Source organism: Leuresthes tenuis, unplaced genomic scaffold (assembly GCF_036924035.1).
Source record: "Leuresthes tenuis unplaced genomic scaffold, fLeuTen1.0.hap1 SCAF_9, whole genome shotgun sequence".
NCBI classification, from domain to species: domain Eukaryota; kingdom Metazoa; phylum Chordata; class Actinopteri; order Atheriniformes; family Atherinopsidae; genus Leuresthes; species Leuresthes tenuis.
Genome location: NW_027325363.1, coordinates 7067491 through 7084323, shown reverse-complemented (window position 1 = coordinate 7084323; position 16833 = coordinate 7067491). Strand labels below are relative to the sequence as shown.

The window sequence follows — 16833 nt, the reverse complement described above, 5'->3', positions numbered from 1 at the left end:
ACCTGACCTCAGTCTTTGCACCAAATCAGCTGTCCTTTCCAACGAACACCACAAACAAGACAGCGATTTCTTCCAGGAGAGACTAACAGAGCGTGATGAGGGTGTTTTGTTGCGCATAGCAACCTGTGTGTGAGAAAACAAGCACCCGGATACAGCGAGGCGATTCAAGAATTCACATCTGAGCCTCCTGTGAACTGGAAATTCATTTAAAAGAGTGGCGTAACATTTTGGGCAACATGCTTTTTGTCAAGAGTGGAACTATTAGTGAAGAATCCTATTAAGCAAAAGTCATGTAAAAAAAACATGTACGTCTTTTTTAAATTTCTGTTTTTTTATCGGCACATTTTTTCCCCAAAATCATCAGATTTTTCTGCTGTGTTTGGGATCATTGTCCTGTTGATGAGCCAGTTTCAGCCCAGCTTTAGCTGTGGGACAGATGGCCTCACATCTGACTCCAGAATACGTTGGTATCCAGAGGAGTTCATGGTGGACTCAATGACTGCAAGGTGCCCAGGTCCTGTGGCTGCAGAACAAGCCCAGATCATCAGCCCTCCACCACCGTGCTTGACAGCTGATATCCTGTGTTTGGTCTCCTCCAAACGTGCTGCTGTGCATTAGGACCAAACATCTCCACTTTGGTCTTGAGCTTTGTTCAGTTGCAGCTTTGCAAACCTAAGCTGTGCTGCCATGTTCTTTTTAGAGAGAAGAGGCTTTCTCCTGCAACGCTTCCAAACAAGCCATCCTTGTTCAGTCTTTTTCTAACTGTGCTGTCATGACCTTTAACCTTTAACATGCTAACTGAGGCCTGTAGAGTCTGAGATGTAGCTCTTGGGTTTTTCATCTTGGGGTGAACTTGCTGGGACGTCCACTCCTGGGAAGATTGACAGCTGTCCTGAATGTTTTCCACTTGTGAATAATCTTTCTCTCTGTAGAATGATGGACTCCAGATAGTTTGGAAATGGCCCTATAACCCCTCTTAGATTGATGGGCAGCAACAATTGCTTCTCTAAGATCATTGCTGATGTCTTTCCTTCTTGGCATCGTGTTAAAACACACCTGAATGCTGCAGAGCAGAAAACTGACTAAACGTCTGTTTTTATAGAGCTGCTCACACTTACTGATACTCAAGTGCTTTTAATTAGCAGCAGCTGGCTGTCTGGCTTAACACCGATCCAAGATATTCGAGGGTAATGAGCAGCTCTGATGGGGACTTTCTCAAAGTGAGTGACATCATGTTATATATAGATACATGTTTAATTTTTCAGATGTGAAGAAAATCCAGGCTACCCAAACCCAGAATGGCTTCCTGTCCTATTGCTGGTACTGTTTAGCATCCAGGCTGAAACCACTCTTGCTGCTGTTATTTAACTAAAACATGCTATCACAACATAGAGCTACATAAGGAAGATTTTCCCTTTGCGTACCTCAATTGTAAATGGGCTCTTACATAGGAGCAGGTTTATGAAGTGAGGCATGAACAGATACAGAAGTAGAACAACAAATATAAAGAGGAGATGTTTAGCAGACGCTTTTATCTAAAGCGTCTTACAAATGAGGATATAACATTACAGCTAACATCATAGAAGGAAACCACCAGTCAGACTCTGTCAGAGGTGGAGACATAGAGGGATGTACAGGGTAAGTGCTACGGTATAGATAAGTCATTTTAAAAAGCTCAATTTGAATGTTCAGTTCTATTTTTTTTAAGTCTTGAGCCACCCCTCATTTGTTTATTTCAAAGAAAAAAAAAAAATGAGATGCAGCAGTTCGTTGAGACCCAGATGTATATACAGTACAGTCACACTTCTTCTTTTGTCCTCCACTTGTTCAGTTTCCTCAAATGTTTTAAGGACACACTGCACACCGTGCTGAGATATGCCAAGTTTTCAGCTAATAGCTCTTTGGGAATCACCTTGTTGCTGCAAAAATCCTATTTTCTGTCTGTCAAACTGTGTTATCTTTGGCGTTTTTTTGTATTTTTTTCATAAATGCAACTAAAGAAATGGGCTCAAATGATGCGTCTTTGTGACAGGCTGCTCGTAACAAAGCCTCCAAAGAAAAGAAAAACTGTGAAAGACCTTCAGAAAGCCTGGAGAACTTCTGCTGAAGACCACTTTAAAATATTGCAAGTCTGACAGTCACAGAACTGGTCTCTAGAATCAAAATCCACACAAAATCCAGTTCTGGGAGTCAAAGAAAATAAGTGTTGTGCAGTTTAGCAGGAAGTAATGACATATAAGGTTAATCTACATAAACACGGTCCAGATGATGGGTCTTCCAAGACAAATTAGTGGGCGTGTCTGTTCCCGGGTGTATCAGAAGACATTTAGATCAAGAATCGTGTTTAATATTAAACTTAATTCATCTCCTGCCACAGCAGAGGCTGTAAGATTTGTCACACGGCTTGTCTCAAAGGTTTGTTTGGATGTTACGATACATAATCTTAAGGTCCTGTGTGACGAACCTTTTTGCAGGATTCACCTCCGGGACTGCGAGCTGGACACACCCTCCTGTTTCTACAGTGGGAGGAGGATGCAGTGACAAGGAGGGGTTCAAGTTCAATTAGGACAGCCCTCAAAAAGTTCCCACACAGAGGGGAAAAGAAAGAAGCAGTCAGAGGCGCGGAGAGGGAAGCATCAGGCGTCAGCAGTTCTGCCGATGTTTATCCACAGCTGGGACGAGACATGCATTCTGTCGGCAAATCGTGGCTGCTGCTCACCGGCTTCATTCTCTTCTATGTCATCTACCTGCTGTTCGGAGCCCTGGTTTTCTCCAGCATCGAGCGACCGATTGAGGAGAAGCTACGACATGACTTGGAGATCCTAAGAGAGGAGTTTCTGAACCAGAGCTGCGTCAACGCCGCGTCCCTTGAACTCTTTCTGGTCCAGGTTGTCAAGGCCAGCAAGTACGGCGTCTCCGTCCTCAGAAACTCCTCAGAAATGTCAAACTGGGACCTGGCATCCTCCATGTTTTTCGCCAACACTCTGGTCACCACTGTAGGTGAGTCTGAGCCCGAGTAAAAAGCAAATTTGTGGGAGAACGTATCGCTTGGTGGCCTTTTTACGCAGGACGCAAAGCCGAAAAAGGGGGAAAAAACATATAACGCCCCTTTGATAAAGCTTTAAAGAAGTCGCTTTTAATGTTATTATGACACGTCACAACGTCCCAAACGATTAATAAAAAAAGACAGTTAAGTGTTGGGGTCTCTGGAGGAAAAGCAAACAAACGCCGGTGTACCTGGACGTCTCCTCGCCACGTGTCCTGATATTACAGACAAGTTTCAGCTGTGGAATTTTAGCGTTAAGTCACTTGAGAAACAAACAAACTGTTGCGTCGGAGGGCCCAGCCTGAAGGGGTGGCGGGGGTGGCTAAACTTTGCATTGCTACTTAATTTGCATGAAAAATCCCCATAAACGATCCACTGTGGAAAACCCCTTATTGTCTGCCCATGTTTTTTTTTTTCTTTGCTTCTCTTGATCAGAGGATTTTTATTGTTTTTTCTAGAAGTTATTTTGAGGTGGTGACTAATGAGAGCAGAGAAGGGTGATGAATTCAAAGTCTGAACACTTGCTGCTTCTCTGTGAGCAGAAATCTAACCAGACTCTTACAGAATGAGGTTGCGCGGCTGGGTGAGAGCAGGGTGTCGGAGGTCTTTGTGGGACCAGCCTGGCCAACTGTAGAGCGTTCAGCAGTGTGGGTTCGGGTGGAAATGCTCACATTTCACCACAGTCTGCTTCAGGACTGGCTGGTGTTTGAGCTGCAGACCTGTGGGTCACACCACACCCCATTTCAGAAAGGAAAAGTCCAACAAAACAAAAATATGTATTTATTTTTTAAATTAGAGCAGCACCAATACAACACATAACCCATATGTTTCCTGTATTAGCAGATGCATCTAACCATGTGTGCTGTATATTCGGCAATTCCAATCAATGAGCAACTGAAAATTATGGAGATAAAGATGCTTGAGTAATTTTGAAACGTAGTAGTGTGAAACGGAGCTGCTCGGTCTCCATCAGAAATGCAGTTAGCTGCATTTCTTTCTCGTATTTTTGTCAGGAAAACAGGTCGTGTACTGAAACATGTTCAAACATGAATGTAAATACAGTACATAAGACAAAATAGTTTGTACAGTTCTAATAAGCTTGAAAGTCAGTATCTGGCCTGAGCTCCTTTATTCTCCAACACAGCCTGAACCCTCTGAGAAGCTTTCTGTCATTTCTTTAAGGAGTCTTCAGGAATAGTTCTCCAGGCTTCTTGAAGGACATCCCAAAGCTCTTCTTTGGATGTGGGCTGCCTTTTGTTCCGTTCTCTGTCAGATGATCCCACACTGCTTCAATAATGTTGAGGTCCGGGCTCTGGGGAGGATTCATCCCTCCATAAGACCTGTTGCCACTGATTTTCAGTCCACTTCTTGTGTCATTTGGCACAGCTCAGCCTTTTCTCCCTGTTTCCCTTCCTTAAGAATGGCTTCTTGACAGCCACCCTTCCATGGAGACCATTTCTGATGAGGCTTGGGCCAACAGTAGATGGATCAGCTGAAGGTCCAGATGCATCTCTCAGGTCCTGTCAGGTCTTTGCTGGATTTTTTCCTCTTTCTTAAGGACATCACTTTCAGATCCTGTTCATCTGCTGTAGATAGTTTTTTAGGCCTGACACTTCTTCTTTTGTCCTCCACTTGTCCAGTTACGTCTCTTTTCTTGCCTCATATTGAAAGATGGAGAGTACTGTACTACGATTCAGGTTTTACGCGTACCATGATCTGCTACAGAAAAAGTTAGAGGCAGCAGGATGTCTTTAACAGTCCACAGCGCTGCTGTGTATTAATACGTACTTCAGTCAATAAAGTGAGTGCATGTATGCTGGAACAAGGACAGCGGAACGGTTAAATGGTCAAGTTGAACTTTAATTGTATTTCAACCCAACTGTGCATGTAATCGTACTGCGTGTGTCGTTAATACCTAAGAAAGAACAGTTTATATTAATAAAATGTCACGGGTCATTCTCCTCACCCGTCCAACGTGTTGGATTGATGTTATTAGCTGAAAAGAGACCAACCAAACTGGCTTTAGAGGGCTTCTCGCACCGTTCAGTAATCTCTTTTGTTCAACTAGAAATATCCAGTTTCTTTACAACTTGACTAGAAAGATCTTACAGATGTTTGCATCTGTGCCTATTTTTGCTGTGCTTACACGCAGTCGGAGTAATTTGTGGAAATCTCCCAGTGGACCCGAGTGTTTGGAGGTTATAATTCACATTTTTCTGGCAGAGCGTTCCAGCTGCTTTAGCTTTTGACTTCGAGGCCTCTGTGGTTTTGTTGTTCAGTCTCTGTGAAATTATAGAATTTGTTCTCTGCTGAAAACACTTCCTGTTTAAACAGGATGCTGAAGCAAAACTTGGTGCTTTCAAATGTTAACTGTTACAGTGTGTCAGGAAGGAAAACACTTTTTTAAAAATATCTTATTCAGTTTAAACCGCCTTTCTTAGATGAAAGACGGTTTGAGCCACACAGATGACAACAACCAAAAAAAAAAAGACTTCACCTCGTCAAAAAAAACAAAGAAGTTACTGAACATCTGATGCCTCCCACAGAAATGTTGGAATACTCTCCACTGATGGCAACACAATATAAACAGGAGTGTTTTATTATTTAATACTGTTAGATTGAAAATTACAAACATTTGACTGCTTTGAACCAGAATGCAAGTCATAAGAAATGTAGAAAAATCACTGCTCAAGTGTTTTTATACATGTGGCAGATGTCATTATTACACCAGTATCTGTCCAAACAATGAGGAAAGGGTGATGGTAACATCACTCTGTAATGCTCCTGGAGGCTTTTATTGCAAGCCTCTGTGCTATCATTGCAAAATACCGAGACGAATACGTTCACAGGCCTGCTGCTATAAAACACACCGTCATGGATACGGAGGAAATGCAAATTCATGCATGAAGCAGAACAGAGATGACCTTTGTGTTCAGGAGGAGTTTGTTTGCACACATTTCTTTCACAATACGGCAGCTGACTTCCGTAAGTGTTCCGTAGGATTTTACACTTGATGTTCAGGAACCAAAGCAAACGGGAGGAGGAACACAAGCCGTCAGATGACCGAGCTGGTGGTAAACGCACCACCAGTCCATTGTCTGAGCGTTTCATCTGGAAGGGAACAGAACCAGATAGCATCTCCAACACAATGGGTTCATCGTGAACTTTCCACGATGTACCCGTTGTTGAAGTTCCTGTCGGTCAGATCTGGAAGTAAATTAGATTTTTCCTCATTCTGATTGTTCCTCAACTGTTGAATAAGTTTAAGCAGAGCCGATTCATGACAGAAGTGCATGTCTGATCGAGCTTAAACAGTTTTATTTTGTGTGTAACTGAAGCTCAAAAATCGTAATAATTAAGCTGATGATGAATATTTAGGCTTTTCTTGTTCTTATCTGGGTCTTTTGGAGTGCCCACATGCTCTGGTGCCTGCATGACGTACATAAAGAAAACGGATCCAGCGCTTAAAGTCACTCTGTGGGTGATTAAGACATGGAGTATGATTTAAAAGAACATCATAATGTCTGTATCGACTTCAGCTCATCGTGTTGGCTCTAAATGAAGCTTCAGGATTAAACTGCTGCTGTGTGTTTAGAAGAGAACATCTGTTTGAATTAACAGCTTTCATGTACTTCGTCCCAAACGTTATGGAGGTCACTATACAGTTTCTAACTATAGCAAAGTTTTTATCCAGCTTAGCTTCAGTGTAATCCATTCTGTAATCCAAGTTTTTCTTTATTCATGACTCCAAGTGTTGCTGTTTTTAACCTTTTTAATTCCAGCATATGAGCGATGAAGAGCTCATCTCTGTACAAACCTAATCTATTCTGATGTTACATTTGTTTCTCTGAGAAGGTTTTTGGCCTTTGTTTCCTCCTGCTTTGTGGTCTTATGTAGTAAAACTCCCAAACCAAATTAACTGGGATTTTACAGCAGCACTGGTAATGCAGCGACAGCTTTCCGTCTCACCTGATCTTGTTGTTGTCACACCATTGAAGTGGTAATGGTGCAGATTTTCCTATTCATAGAGGCCAGTAGGTGTGTGCTGTATTACTCCAACTAACAGGCTGTTGTTACCAGAGCTGGGGACTGAAGCTCAACTCCAAATAGGAATTGGTAAGATGATACTTTATAGTTGCTACACTCGTAGGACAAGCTAAAAATCACTGAGTCACCTATAAAGGTGACTCGCCTCTTCTAAATGTTAATTTAATTGAAGAGACTGTATTACAGACTGTTTTAGATCATATAGATTTTAACCAGGTGAACCTAGTGCAAGTGCTCCATCTGGTCTTCTACTGTAAGGTCTGTATGAGTCGGATGAGGTTTTTCTGAGTTGTCCTCTCAGTATAAAGTTTAGATGTTTTTAAACTCTTAGTTTTCCAGATCATGGTAGTCCTGAGTGCTTAAACGGAGGGTACTGGTTGGGACTTGATGCTTCATCTCTTTTCCAGGAAGCAGTTGAGGTTATTCTTTTGAGGATAACATCGTTCACATTCTGGACAGAGAACGGTTAAATGTAAAATTTCTGAATTGAGGCGGTGATCTATCAGCCACAACCAGCCATTTTGACATGCTTGTCAGATCTTTCGCGCCTCGACTTGTGACCGAATCATCTTAAGTGGTGACCCTAATGACCCACAGGATGGTCAGTGGCTCAGTAGCTCGCGCGATCTCAACTCTGGGTGTAAATGAGCTCACTGGGGTTGCCTTGAAATCCACACCAACCAGAGAAACCTCTCGAATGAGGGTGAAATATCTTACACAGCTCCAAATGGCAAACAATCTTTGAGGTTTCTGCACCTGAACACATCATGAGTGGAGTCCTCAGGTTTTTAAAGATGAGACCTTTCCAGAGAGTCGTTCAGGCTATAGTGTGTGCAGATGACACCGCGTCACCCATGGCTCTCCTACCCTGATCCACAGCCCCCTTGAAGCAACTTCTGCTGACATGGAAGCTGACTCCACCCAGAATTGAATAAGAAATCTTCATGAAGCGCCACTGCTCCCCTTCAATAATTCATGCAGACCAAACGGAGACGTTTCAGTACTGAAATGGAGAGTAGTATTAGTTTTAATGCCGACATGCCCAATTTCACCCTGTTTACTCAAGTATCAGAACTTGATCCAATACTTGATGTTGGATCAGGGTCCTGATCGAGGAGTTTTTTTTTTTTTAAACGATTGATCGGTATCTGGTCACTGAGTCCAGCCAAACTCCTGATCTGTTGTTTTAAATAAGTTGCATTCACTTATCAGGTAGCACATGGCTAATCTATCAATACCGACACACATTACTGAGGCTATTTCTCAACCTGTAGATATATTGAGAGATACACAGAGCAGGTATCTGACTTTCTTGAATGAAACAGTTGAAACTCACCAATATCACAGAATCAGTGGGTGAATCGGAGTCTGCTGCATTCAGTCTCATTACGTAGCAATTATATACCCATTTGAAAGTCTGGTTTCAGATTCTTCTGGTGTAGATTTCCCATTTTTACTTTACCAATATTCCATGAAGTGTAATCAAAGTGCATCCTTTGTTTTGTTTACACTGTAATTTTGTCTAAAATAGGTTAAGATTCATGCTAAACTTTGTTAAACTATCGCTAAGGAAATCTTTGTTTAAACAACCTTTTTTGCACTATATGGATCTGCAAATGCATTAAAGACCAATATCTGTAATAATAATAAATGTCCATCCATCCATTTTCTATACCCGCTTAATTCGTCAGTCGGGTCATGAGGCACTGGACCAGCAGTCATTGGGCGAGAGGCACTGATAAATGTAAGAATTACAATAAATTGCACTATGATTGGCTTGAATTGGGCTGTATCTTTGACGTGTTTTGCAATGACGTTTGTTGTGGTCTGGTGTCATGTAAATAAAACTGAATTCAATGGAACAAAAGCACTTTAGTTTCATTGGAACCTGATTATGCTGCACACAGGCTGCCTCAAACATCGGATTAAAGCATGTTAAATGTGTTTAAGAAGTTTCTCAGAATAGATTTCAACTTAGTTGTCCACATTCTCTTTTGTTTCAATGAAAGATGTGCTGAATGTGAAATTGTTTCAGATACAGCAACCTAGATGTCTTAAATCATAAAGAATTCCTCCTTTGTCTGAAACCTCAGTCGTGTGTTTGTATCTGCAGGTTATGGTCATACCAGTCCTCTGTCTGATGCTGGAAAAGCTTTCTCCATCTTCTACGCCTTGATAGGAGTTCCCTTCACCATGCTGGTGCTAACCGCCTGCGTACAGAGGCTCATGTACCCTCTGGTCCTCGCTCCAGTTAACCTCCTGCAGCACTCCGGTTTGGAGCCTCGGCCGGCCACCTTCGTACACTTCCTGTTGCTGCTGATTGTGGTGGTGCTGTGCTTCTTTTTGGCACCAGCGGCGGTGTTCACCGTGATGGAGGTGTCATGGACATTCTTGGACGGCATCTACTTCTGTTTCATCTCTCTCTGTACAATTGGACTGGGGGATTTTGTGCCAGCGACGCAGCCTGGGCAGAAGAACAGGGCACTGTATCAGGTTTCTGTGATGGGTGAGTCCACTTATTACATCCCTAACACATCTGTCCAGTCACCACATCTGTTTTTGGTCATTCTAGTTTTCAAATTGACTCTAAAATCCACTAATTCAGCCACTCGCAGCTTAATCATTTGTTTTTTTTTTAAATATGCCTTGTAGTTTTCACAAAGCAGATGTTTGTTTGAGGCTCTCTTCTAGTCTGCCTCTGTCTGCTCCATGATGCTTTGTGCTTCCTTCAGTGTGTCTGAACATATTTAAGTCCGGTGGTGTGACTGAACACTTTTCCTTTAAGTCTTATCATCTGAGGTACATGTTTGGTAAGAAGGCGTAGTCTCATTGTGGTTTCACTGCACAATGACACTCATATCAGCACATGTTTACTGAGATTAAGTGTAACAAACAGGCTTTACATCCCTGCTCCCAGTTGGCAGACATGGAGTAAGTGGAGACTTTATCTCACAGGAAAGTTTACTTTAAATGTTGAGACATAAATGTCAGGCTTTCAGGATGTGAGAAATTTCCACTAGTCATGAAATGGCTTACGGGGCGGGTGGAGTGGGAGCTGTTAAAGGGCCCATTCACACCAGAGCTCTTAGGTTCTCTTTAAATGGACCAGAGTTGGTTTCCTCAGATCGTCTGCTTCGTTTGGGCAGATTTGAAGGCTCGTCTGAACTCTGGTCTGCTTGAAAACATGGGTCTCGGTTCTCTTGCAAGTGAACCCTGGTGTGGTTTGCTTACAATGGGGAAATGCAAACGGACTACCCGGCCAACCAAAAGAAGAGGAAGTGACCTCACTTGGGGGGGGCGTGTAATCGCTGCAACACATCATAGCCTCTGGTTCTCCTCAGTCTTTTTCAGTACTGCTGCATTTGGCTCATGCCGATAGATGGCTGCTGCCTGCTCATACTGGCAGCTTCTTGTGAAAAAGCAATTAGAGTTTGAACACAACATTAGAGGTTGTTTTTGGTCCGTTTTTCTTCTTCTTCCTCATGCTTAATTTTGGACGATGCCGCCCCAAACACGCAGCCTTTCTAACTGCATGACGTTGTGCAGAAGGTTTGGTCCACTTTCAGAAGCAGGGTGTGAACTGAAGGTGTGAAAATGTTTGGCATTCCCCGCCCGATCGAACGGAGTCCCCCAGACTGTCGTGATGTGAAATGTATTGTAGGTCCTCCTTTGTTTTCCTGCTCCGTTGGTCAGAACATGCACTCTCATGACTGTGATCTTGCAAATCTCACATTGCTGTTGGTTGGCACATTTAACTCAAACACAGCTACGAGTGAGCTAAATTTATGTCACGTCCCAACAGAACTTTGTATATATAACGCTACTATACAGCTGGCATCCAAGAGGCAGGAAAAATCTTTTTAACCTCAATTATTTAAAAACTAAATGTCATCAGCATGGCAGCTTTATAAGCTGCTTTATTTAAGCAGCTACACACTAACTTCATGGTAGTATGAACCGCTGACTGTCAAGTGAATGGCTCGTAGAAATCATGTAAATCCAGATGGTTGAATGTAACAAATAAAAGTGCGAGCTCATGACTACAGAAGTTCTTACACTATCAGTTCTTCTCCTCCGAAGCATCTAAACTTATTTTCAGAGCAATATAAATTGGAGCATTTGTGACATTTTACCCCGTGCATGGAGCTGACTGCACCCGTGCATGGAGCTGACTGCACCCATGCATGGAGCTGACTGCACCCGTGCATGGAGCTGACTGCACCCGTGCATGGAGCTGACTGCACCCGTGCATGGAGCTGACTGCACCCGTGCATGGAGCTGACTGCACCCGTGCATGGAGCTGACTGCACCCGTGCATGGAGCTGACTGCACCCGTGCATGGAGCTGACTGCACCCATGCATGGAGCTGACTGCACCCATGCATGGAGCTGACTGCTCCCGTGCATGGAGCTGACTGCACCCGTGCATGGAGCTGACTGCACCCGTGCATGGAGCTGACTGCACCCGTGCATGGAGCTGACTGCACCCGTGCATGGAGCTGACTGCACCCGTGCATGGAGCTGACTGCACCCGTGCATGGAGCTGACTGCACCCATGCATGGAGCTGAGTGCACCCATGCATGCGTTTTTAAGCAGAGCAGTAACCTGAGTACATGACACACATCGAGTCTGGTGTGGTTTTGTGTGGCGACGGTCACAAACATGTTCCTCATGCCTGCAGAACACTGCAGATTAAGTTCCTCAGAGTATCCGTCACAGACTTGATGATCATTTGGTCCATGCTGAATGTGTTGTCATCTTCATAGAGAACCCCAGAGGAATAATGGTTATGATTTAACGTTTCATCCCTGCTGCTGTGAGGGTGGAAGCTGGTCGTTGCAGCCGTGCAGGCAGCCTTCATTCTCACCTCTGATGTGAGAAGTAGCACCTCACGCTTCTCTTTTTCTCAGCAGCCAGTTAGGGTTTACAGGTCAGTTCCTCATAGATTAAACTGACTTTATCTGCCAGCTCTCTGGAAATTGAAGTTCACTCTTCCATGTGGCCCATTTCAGCTTAAGCCGATGTTATATCGTTCGATTTCCGTTACTCTTTGTAAACAGTAAAGTGTCAGTGGTTATTTTTACAGCCGAAGTCCCAGACGGTTAAACGTGTTGGAAACTGTGACACAATATCAGCCCATTAGGACTTGGTGTCAACTCAGTCACTTAAAGCATCTCCAGACTGTCGCTCTGCTCTAATAAAAATTAAATAAATAAAAAACAAAACCACCGTTCATGAGATAAAGACGGCGTCCGGTAAGCTTGACTTATCCAAACAAACTGACATTTGAACAGCAGTTTGCTGTCTCTTGTTTTTTTAAACAAACTCACACAAACTAACATCTCTTGTGGTTTTCCTTCAATTAAAAATGTGTTTGGGTTGTTCCGGGTCCTCTTAAAGGTAGAAAATGTGTACAAGTATATAAAATGTGTCGTGTAAGGTGGCCCACGGTGGATCGTCCAATAACCTGAACCGGTTGGCGGTTCGATTCCCGCTCTCACTGCCCCAAGATTGGTGACCTGACAGCTGGTGGGGGGGCAGTCCACCTCCTTGGCACGTCCCAGGTGCCCCTGGGTTAATGGCAGAGGAGTCATTTCATGTATCTCAACATTAATAATAAAGTTTCCACTTAGAAAAAGGCTGTAATATTTCAACAGTAAATGTGTTGCGTCATTGGAGCTTGCTCTGAGTCTCTGACTCTTTTCATAGTTGTGCTCTTGTTTTCAGCCCTTTTTTTTTCCCTCTAATTCAATCAGGATTGGAATGAGTTTTTGTCTAAAAGTAGTCTGGCTCTTATCTCATCTCTGAGCTCAACAGCGAATGTCTGGCAAATGTTTGTGGAAAAAAAATGACTGCAGCTCTTTGTGTTTGTTTTTTTTCTCTGATTTGCTGGTGGTAAAATTCCACCCTTGCTGGTAGAATATGAGCAACTTCCTGCTTAATTTGAACTCTGAGGATTTCATGTTTGATTGGTGGTCTGATGAACCTTTAGAACAGTTCTTGGACTTGCTGTATTTGTTTGTTTGTTTTTTTTAAAGCAACCCACAGGCTGCATTATGCAATGACATGTTGGGTCGAGTCAGATTAACCTGAAACGGTCCCTGCAGATTGTGCAGAGGATTAGCAACTGACTGCAAAATGAGGCCTGTTGTTCTCACAGCCTGAGACTGTGACATTACTGAAACTGGAGTTTCCCCAGCTGAGAATAAATTAATTCTATGCTAATTCATTTTTTTTATAAAAAGCACATTGTTCAGCTGTTCTGGTCGGTTAAAACGAGTCAATTCTCGTCATTTTTCTTTAAATAAATTCTATTATCTGAAGGGCTTTATCTTTTTTAAAGGATTTTCAGCGTTTCAAATCTTGTTAAAGCATATTACACTGGCTGACACTCCTGCACTGTGTTATTGATCTCGTCAGTCCAAGTATGAAAGACACCAGAACGGCTGTTTCAGGGCTTTTCAATAGAACCAACATGTGTCTAAAGTTGCTGGAGAGCAAATATTTTGGGACGGCTGTTTTGGAGTTTGAACAGTGGAAGTCCTTCAACTTGTCAGCTGCTGTATTTCACCTGTGCTCCATAGTTGAAGCACGTGGGCATGTTTACACGAGTCAAACAGCTGGTCAAACTTACTGGAGTGCTGTAAATCATAAAAATCTGCCAGCTGAAAACACTTGAGCTGCTTGGTGCTGTTAAATTCAACCGTGCACGCCACATTTCCTCTTCACCGCTTAGTGTTTGCTGTAATTGTGACAAAGCAGTCCAGGACTGAGGCCTCTGTAATCCCTCCTTGTTTACCATTGAGAGTTGGCCTACTTGAACTGCAGCAAGTTATTACCCAGCACCTGAACACCTGGTTATGTGGGCCACTTGAATGCATGTTAGGAAAAAAAAAAACCCACACTGCTTTTACTTTAAACACAAGAATCCGAGCAGAAGTAACAGATGTTGAGTAGATTTAGTTTTAGCCCTGGCAGCAGACTTCAGGGCACTTCTGCCCTCCTTTCTGCTGAACTGGGTTTGTTAGACTTGCTTTTTAGTGAAGTTGGTATCAGCTGTAATTCCTTTTTATATTTTGAGTCATGATTAGAGTAAAAATTTGTTGGTCTAATTAAAGTTAAATGTATTTGTCATTCTCTCTGGTTCATGTGATGTTTTATTCTCTGCCTTCCTTCCAGTCTACCTGTTCGTTGGTCTGATGATGATGTACCTCCTGCTCCGCTCCTTCCATAAGATGGCCGACCTGCACGGCCTCACAACATTACTGCAGCTGCCGCGCTGTGAGGAATCCGACCTGGATGAAGAAAGGGAGCCCATCGTGGACGGCGACTCGACCCCGTCTTACCTGAAAGACAAAGCTGCCAGCAAACCCCTGGATCCGGGATCACAGACATCCTACAGCACCATCAACAAGAGCTAAGCGGTGTGGAGGCAGAGAACAGACGGAGCCTCTGTCTTTAACCGGTGATTGAGGGGCTGAGTCTACACCCTTTTTTTTCCCATTTTTAACTTGTAAAACATTCTGAACAGAGAGCAGTTGACGTAATGATGAATTGGGATGAGTTTTTAAGATTCCGACTACGTGAGAGGACCATCTCTTTCTGCACACAAAGGACTGTCCTAACTTCAACGTAGGGACCCACACTTGGCCTAAAATGCACAAATGTTTTACCTCTTTCACACTGGTTGTAACTGTGGTGCGTTTACAGCATCAGGATTGCACACGAGGGGTTTGGGCCACCAACATTAGGCACGTGGTTATTTTCAAATCACTTTTATCATGTACTTTTCTTTCGTTCTTGTCACAATTTTGAGTAACTTGTTGAGAACTAACTAATATTGTGTTTTGAAGTTAATTTGTTTAGATGTGGGTGCATTGTTCAGCCTCATCCCAGACCATCCAGCCATGTTCCTAGCGAGGATTGGGCCTCACTTACTTCTGCACTTTAATGCATTTCATCAGCGGTGTGATGGCTGCGGTTTCCTCAAATAAAAGTTTAATGTAAACTCTTGCAGAGCTTTTAAAGCAATAAGGCTTGTTAGAAGGAATGTGTTCCATGAATCGGGTTTCCTTTTGTCTCGAAAAGCACAGAAAACAGAGCGACACTGTTTGTAGGGTCCTCCTGCTGTGTGGTGCTGCCCCCTGGTGTCCATCTACATGTAGTACAGCATGATCTTCTGTCCAAAGGCAACAAATGGAGTTAAAGGGTTTCAATAGAGGGAATTGAAAGGATGAAAATGACAAAGTAGAAGATTAATTTTAATGGAAAACCAAATGTCAGACCGTCATCTTTCGTGTGATTTATGTTGAAGAAACACTTGAAAGATACTTTAATGGTGAAACTTGTAAACATTAAAGTTTTGGTTCAGTTCATGAATTGTTACTGTAAATTAAATGTCCATGTTGTGTATTTTGTAGTTGTATAATGTTAACTTGACATGTATTTGCATCTGACAATCGCTGAATAAAAGTTGTGCCTTGCTTTAAGTTCGTAGCTCGTATCGTAAAATATTCCAGAAAATACATTTTTAATTTTTGTTTGAAGTGGAAACGCTGAAAAAAAAAAAAAGCTCAAATCATTAAAGGAAAGCTGCGTTTGGGACTGTTGAGATTCTAAATATTCATGACGACCGAGTGTTGGTGAAGCTGTGTTTCAGTGAAGTAGTCGTGAAGGTATTCATGCATCTGAAATGCTAATATGTTGTAGATGTGTGTTCAGTGAACATTTAAACATTAAACCTCAATTCTAAGTTGAAAACAAAACCATTAAAGTCCAACTCAAAATGCTTTTTAATCCCCTAAAAAGCTCCAAACACGTCAGAGTTGGTTAAATTAGCTGAGAGTACGATTCCAGAGCTTTTTACTCCATACAGTAAACTAATCTGGACTGGATCATAACTCATCCATAACCAGCACATTTAAATGCATTTTAACAGTGTGAAGTCTGGCCAAACTCTAAGCTGTCAAAGTCAGACAAACACAGAGACAATGACGACGAGGTTGGACACGAATATGCTTAATTAGACTGAAATGGGCCAAGATGCTCTGAGCATGCTCCAAAGTTTCACCTTTATGTAAATGGTAAGGAGTTGGTATTGTGCTCCAGGTTTGAAGGTGGGTCTAGACTCTAAGAAAACCCGTAAACCAAAACAGAGTCGGTATATTTAACAGCGTTATTCCAGTTTAGCAGTTCATGTTTCTACTAGAAAAGTGACAATGGGTTGTGATCTTAGAGCTCATCTAGCTTTGAGGTTGTTTTACAAGTTGGCTTCCAGGTGTTTGTGGTCACTCAGGTGTGTTTCATTGCTTCATCAGTGCAGGGATAAGATACCTCGGCTTGCTTCTGTTCAACATGAGGCTGGGAAACAAGATTAAAACCCCTAGAGACACGTCTCAAACCTCAGGAGTACCAAAATCAGCTGTCTGGAAAGTCATTAAGAAGAAGTGATGCTCTGGTAGGCCTCTGGAGAGGACTGTCCACAGAAGACTTCATAACCAGAGACACAGAGGCTCCACTGCAACATGCTAACCGCTAGTTAGCCACAAAACCAGGATGGACAGATTAAGGAAAAAGTCCTTAAAGGAGCTGCAGAGTTCTGGAAAAAGATGTTCTGGACAGATGAGACCAAGCTGAACCTGTATTGGGTACGTATGGCTGCCACACTTATCAGTTTATGTACCAGGACCAGCTCAGTTAAGTTAAGGAGATGATATTAAACTTAAATCACCTGAACAGGG

The 16833-nt window shown here is 42.8% G+C and overlaps 1 protein-coding gene across 1 annotated transcript; it reads left to right on the top strand.

Moving 5' to 3' along the window:
• Positions 1 to 2576: 2576 nt before the first annotated feature.
• On the top strand, positions 2577 to 15582 carry kcnk6 (potassium channel, subfamily K, member 6). The gene is made up of 3 exons (XM_072392087.1): positions 2577 to 3000; positions 9207 to 9599; positions 14273 to 15582. Exons 1-3 carry the CDS (start codon positions 2685 to 2687, stop codon positions 14512 to 14514), a joined length of 951 nt encoding a protein of 316 aa, XP_072248188.1. The 5' UTR covers positions 2577 to 2684; the 3' UTR covers positions 14515 to 15582.
• Positions 15583 to 16833: the final 1251 nt, after the last annotated feature.

Excerpts from the sequence above, each read along its gene's own strand:
- kcnk6 (XM_072392087.1), top strand. The coding sequence starts at position 2,685 with ATGCATTCTGTCGGCAAATCGTGGCTGCTGCTCACCGGCTTCATTCTC. Across the intron at positions 3,001-9,206 it reads CACTCTGGTCACCACTGTAG|GTTATGGTCATACCAGTCCT; the intron begins GTGAGTCTGAGC and ends TTGTATCTGCAG. Across the intron at positions 9,600-14,272 it reads GTATCAGGTTTCTGTGATGG|TCTACCTGTTCGTTGGTCTG; the intron begins GTGAGTCCACTT and ends CCTTCCTTCCAG.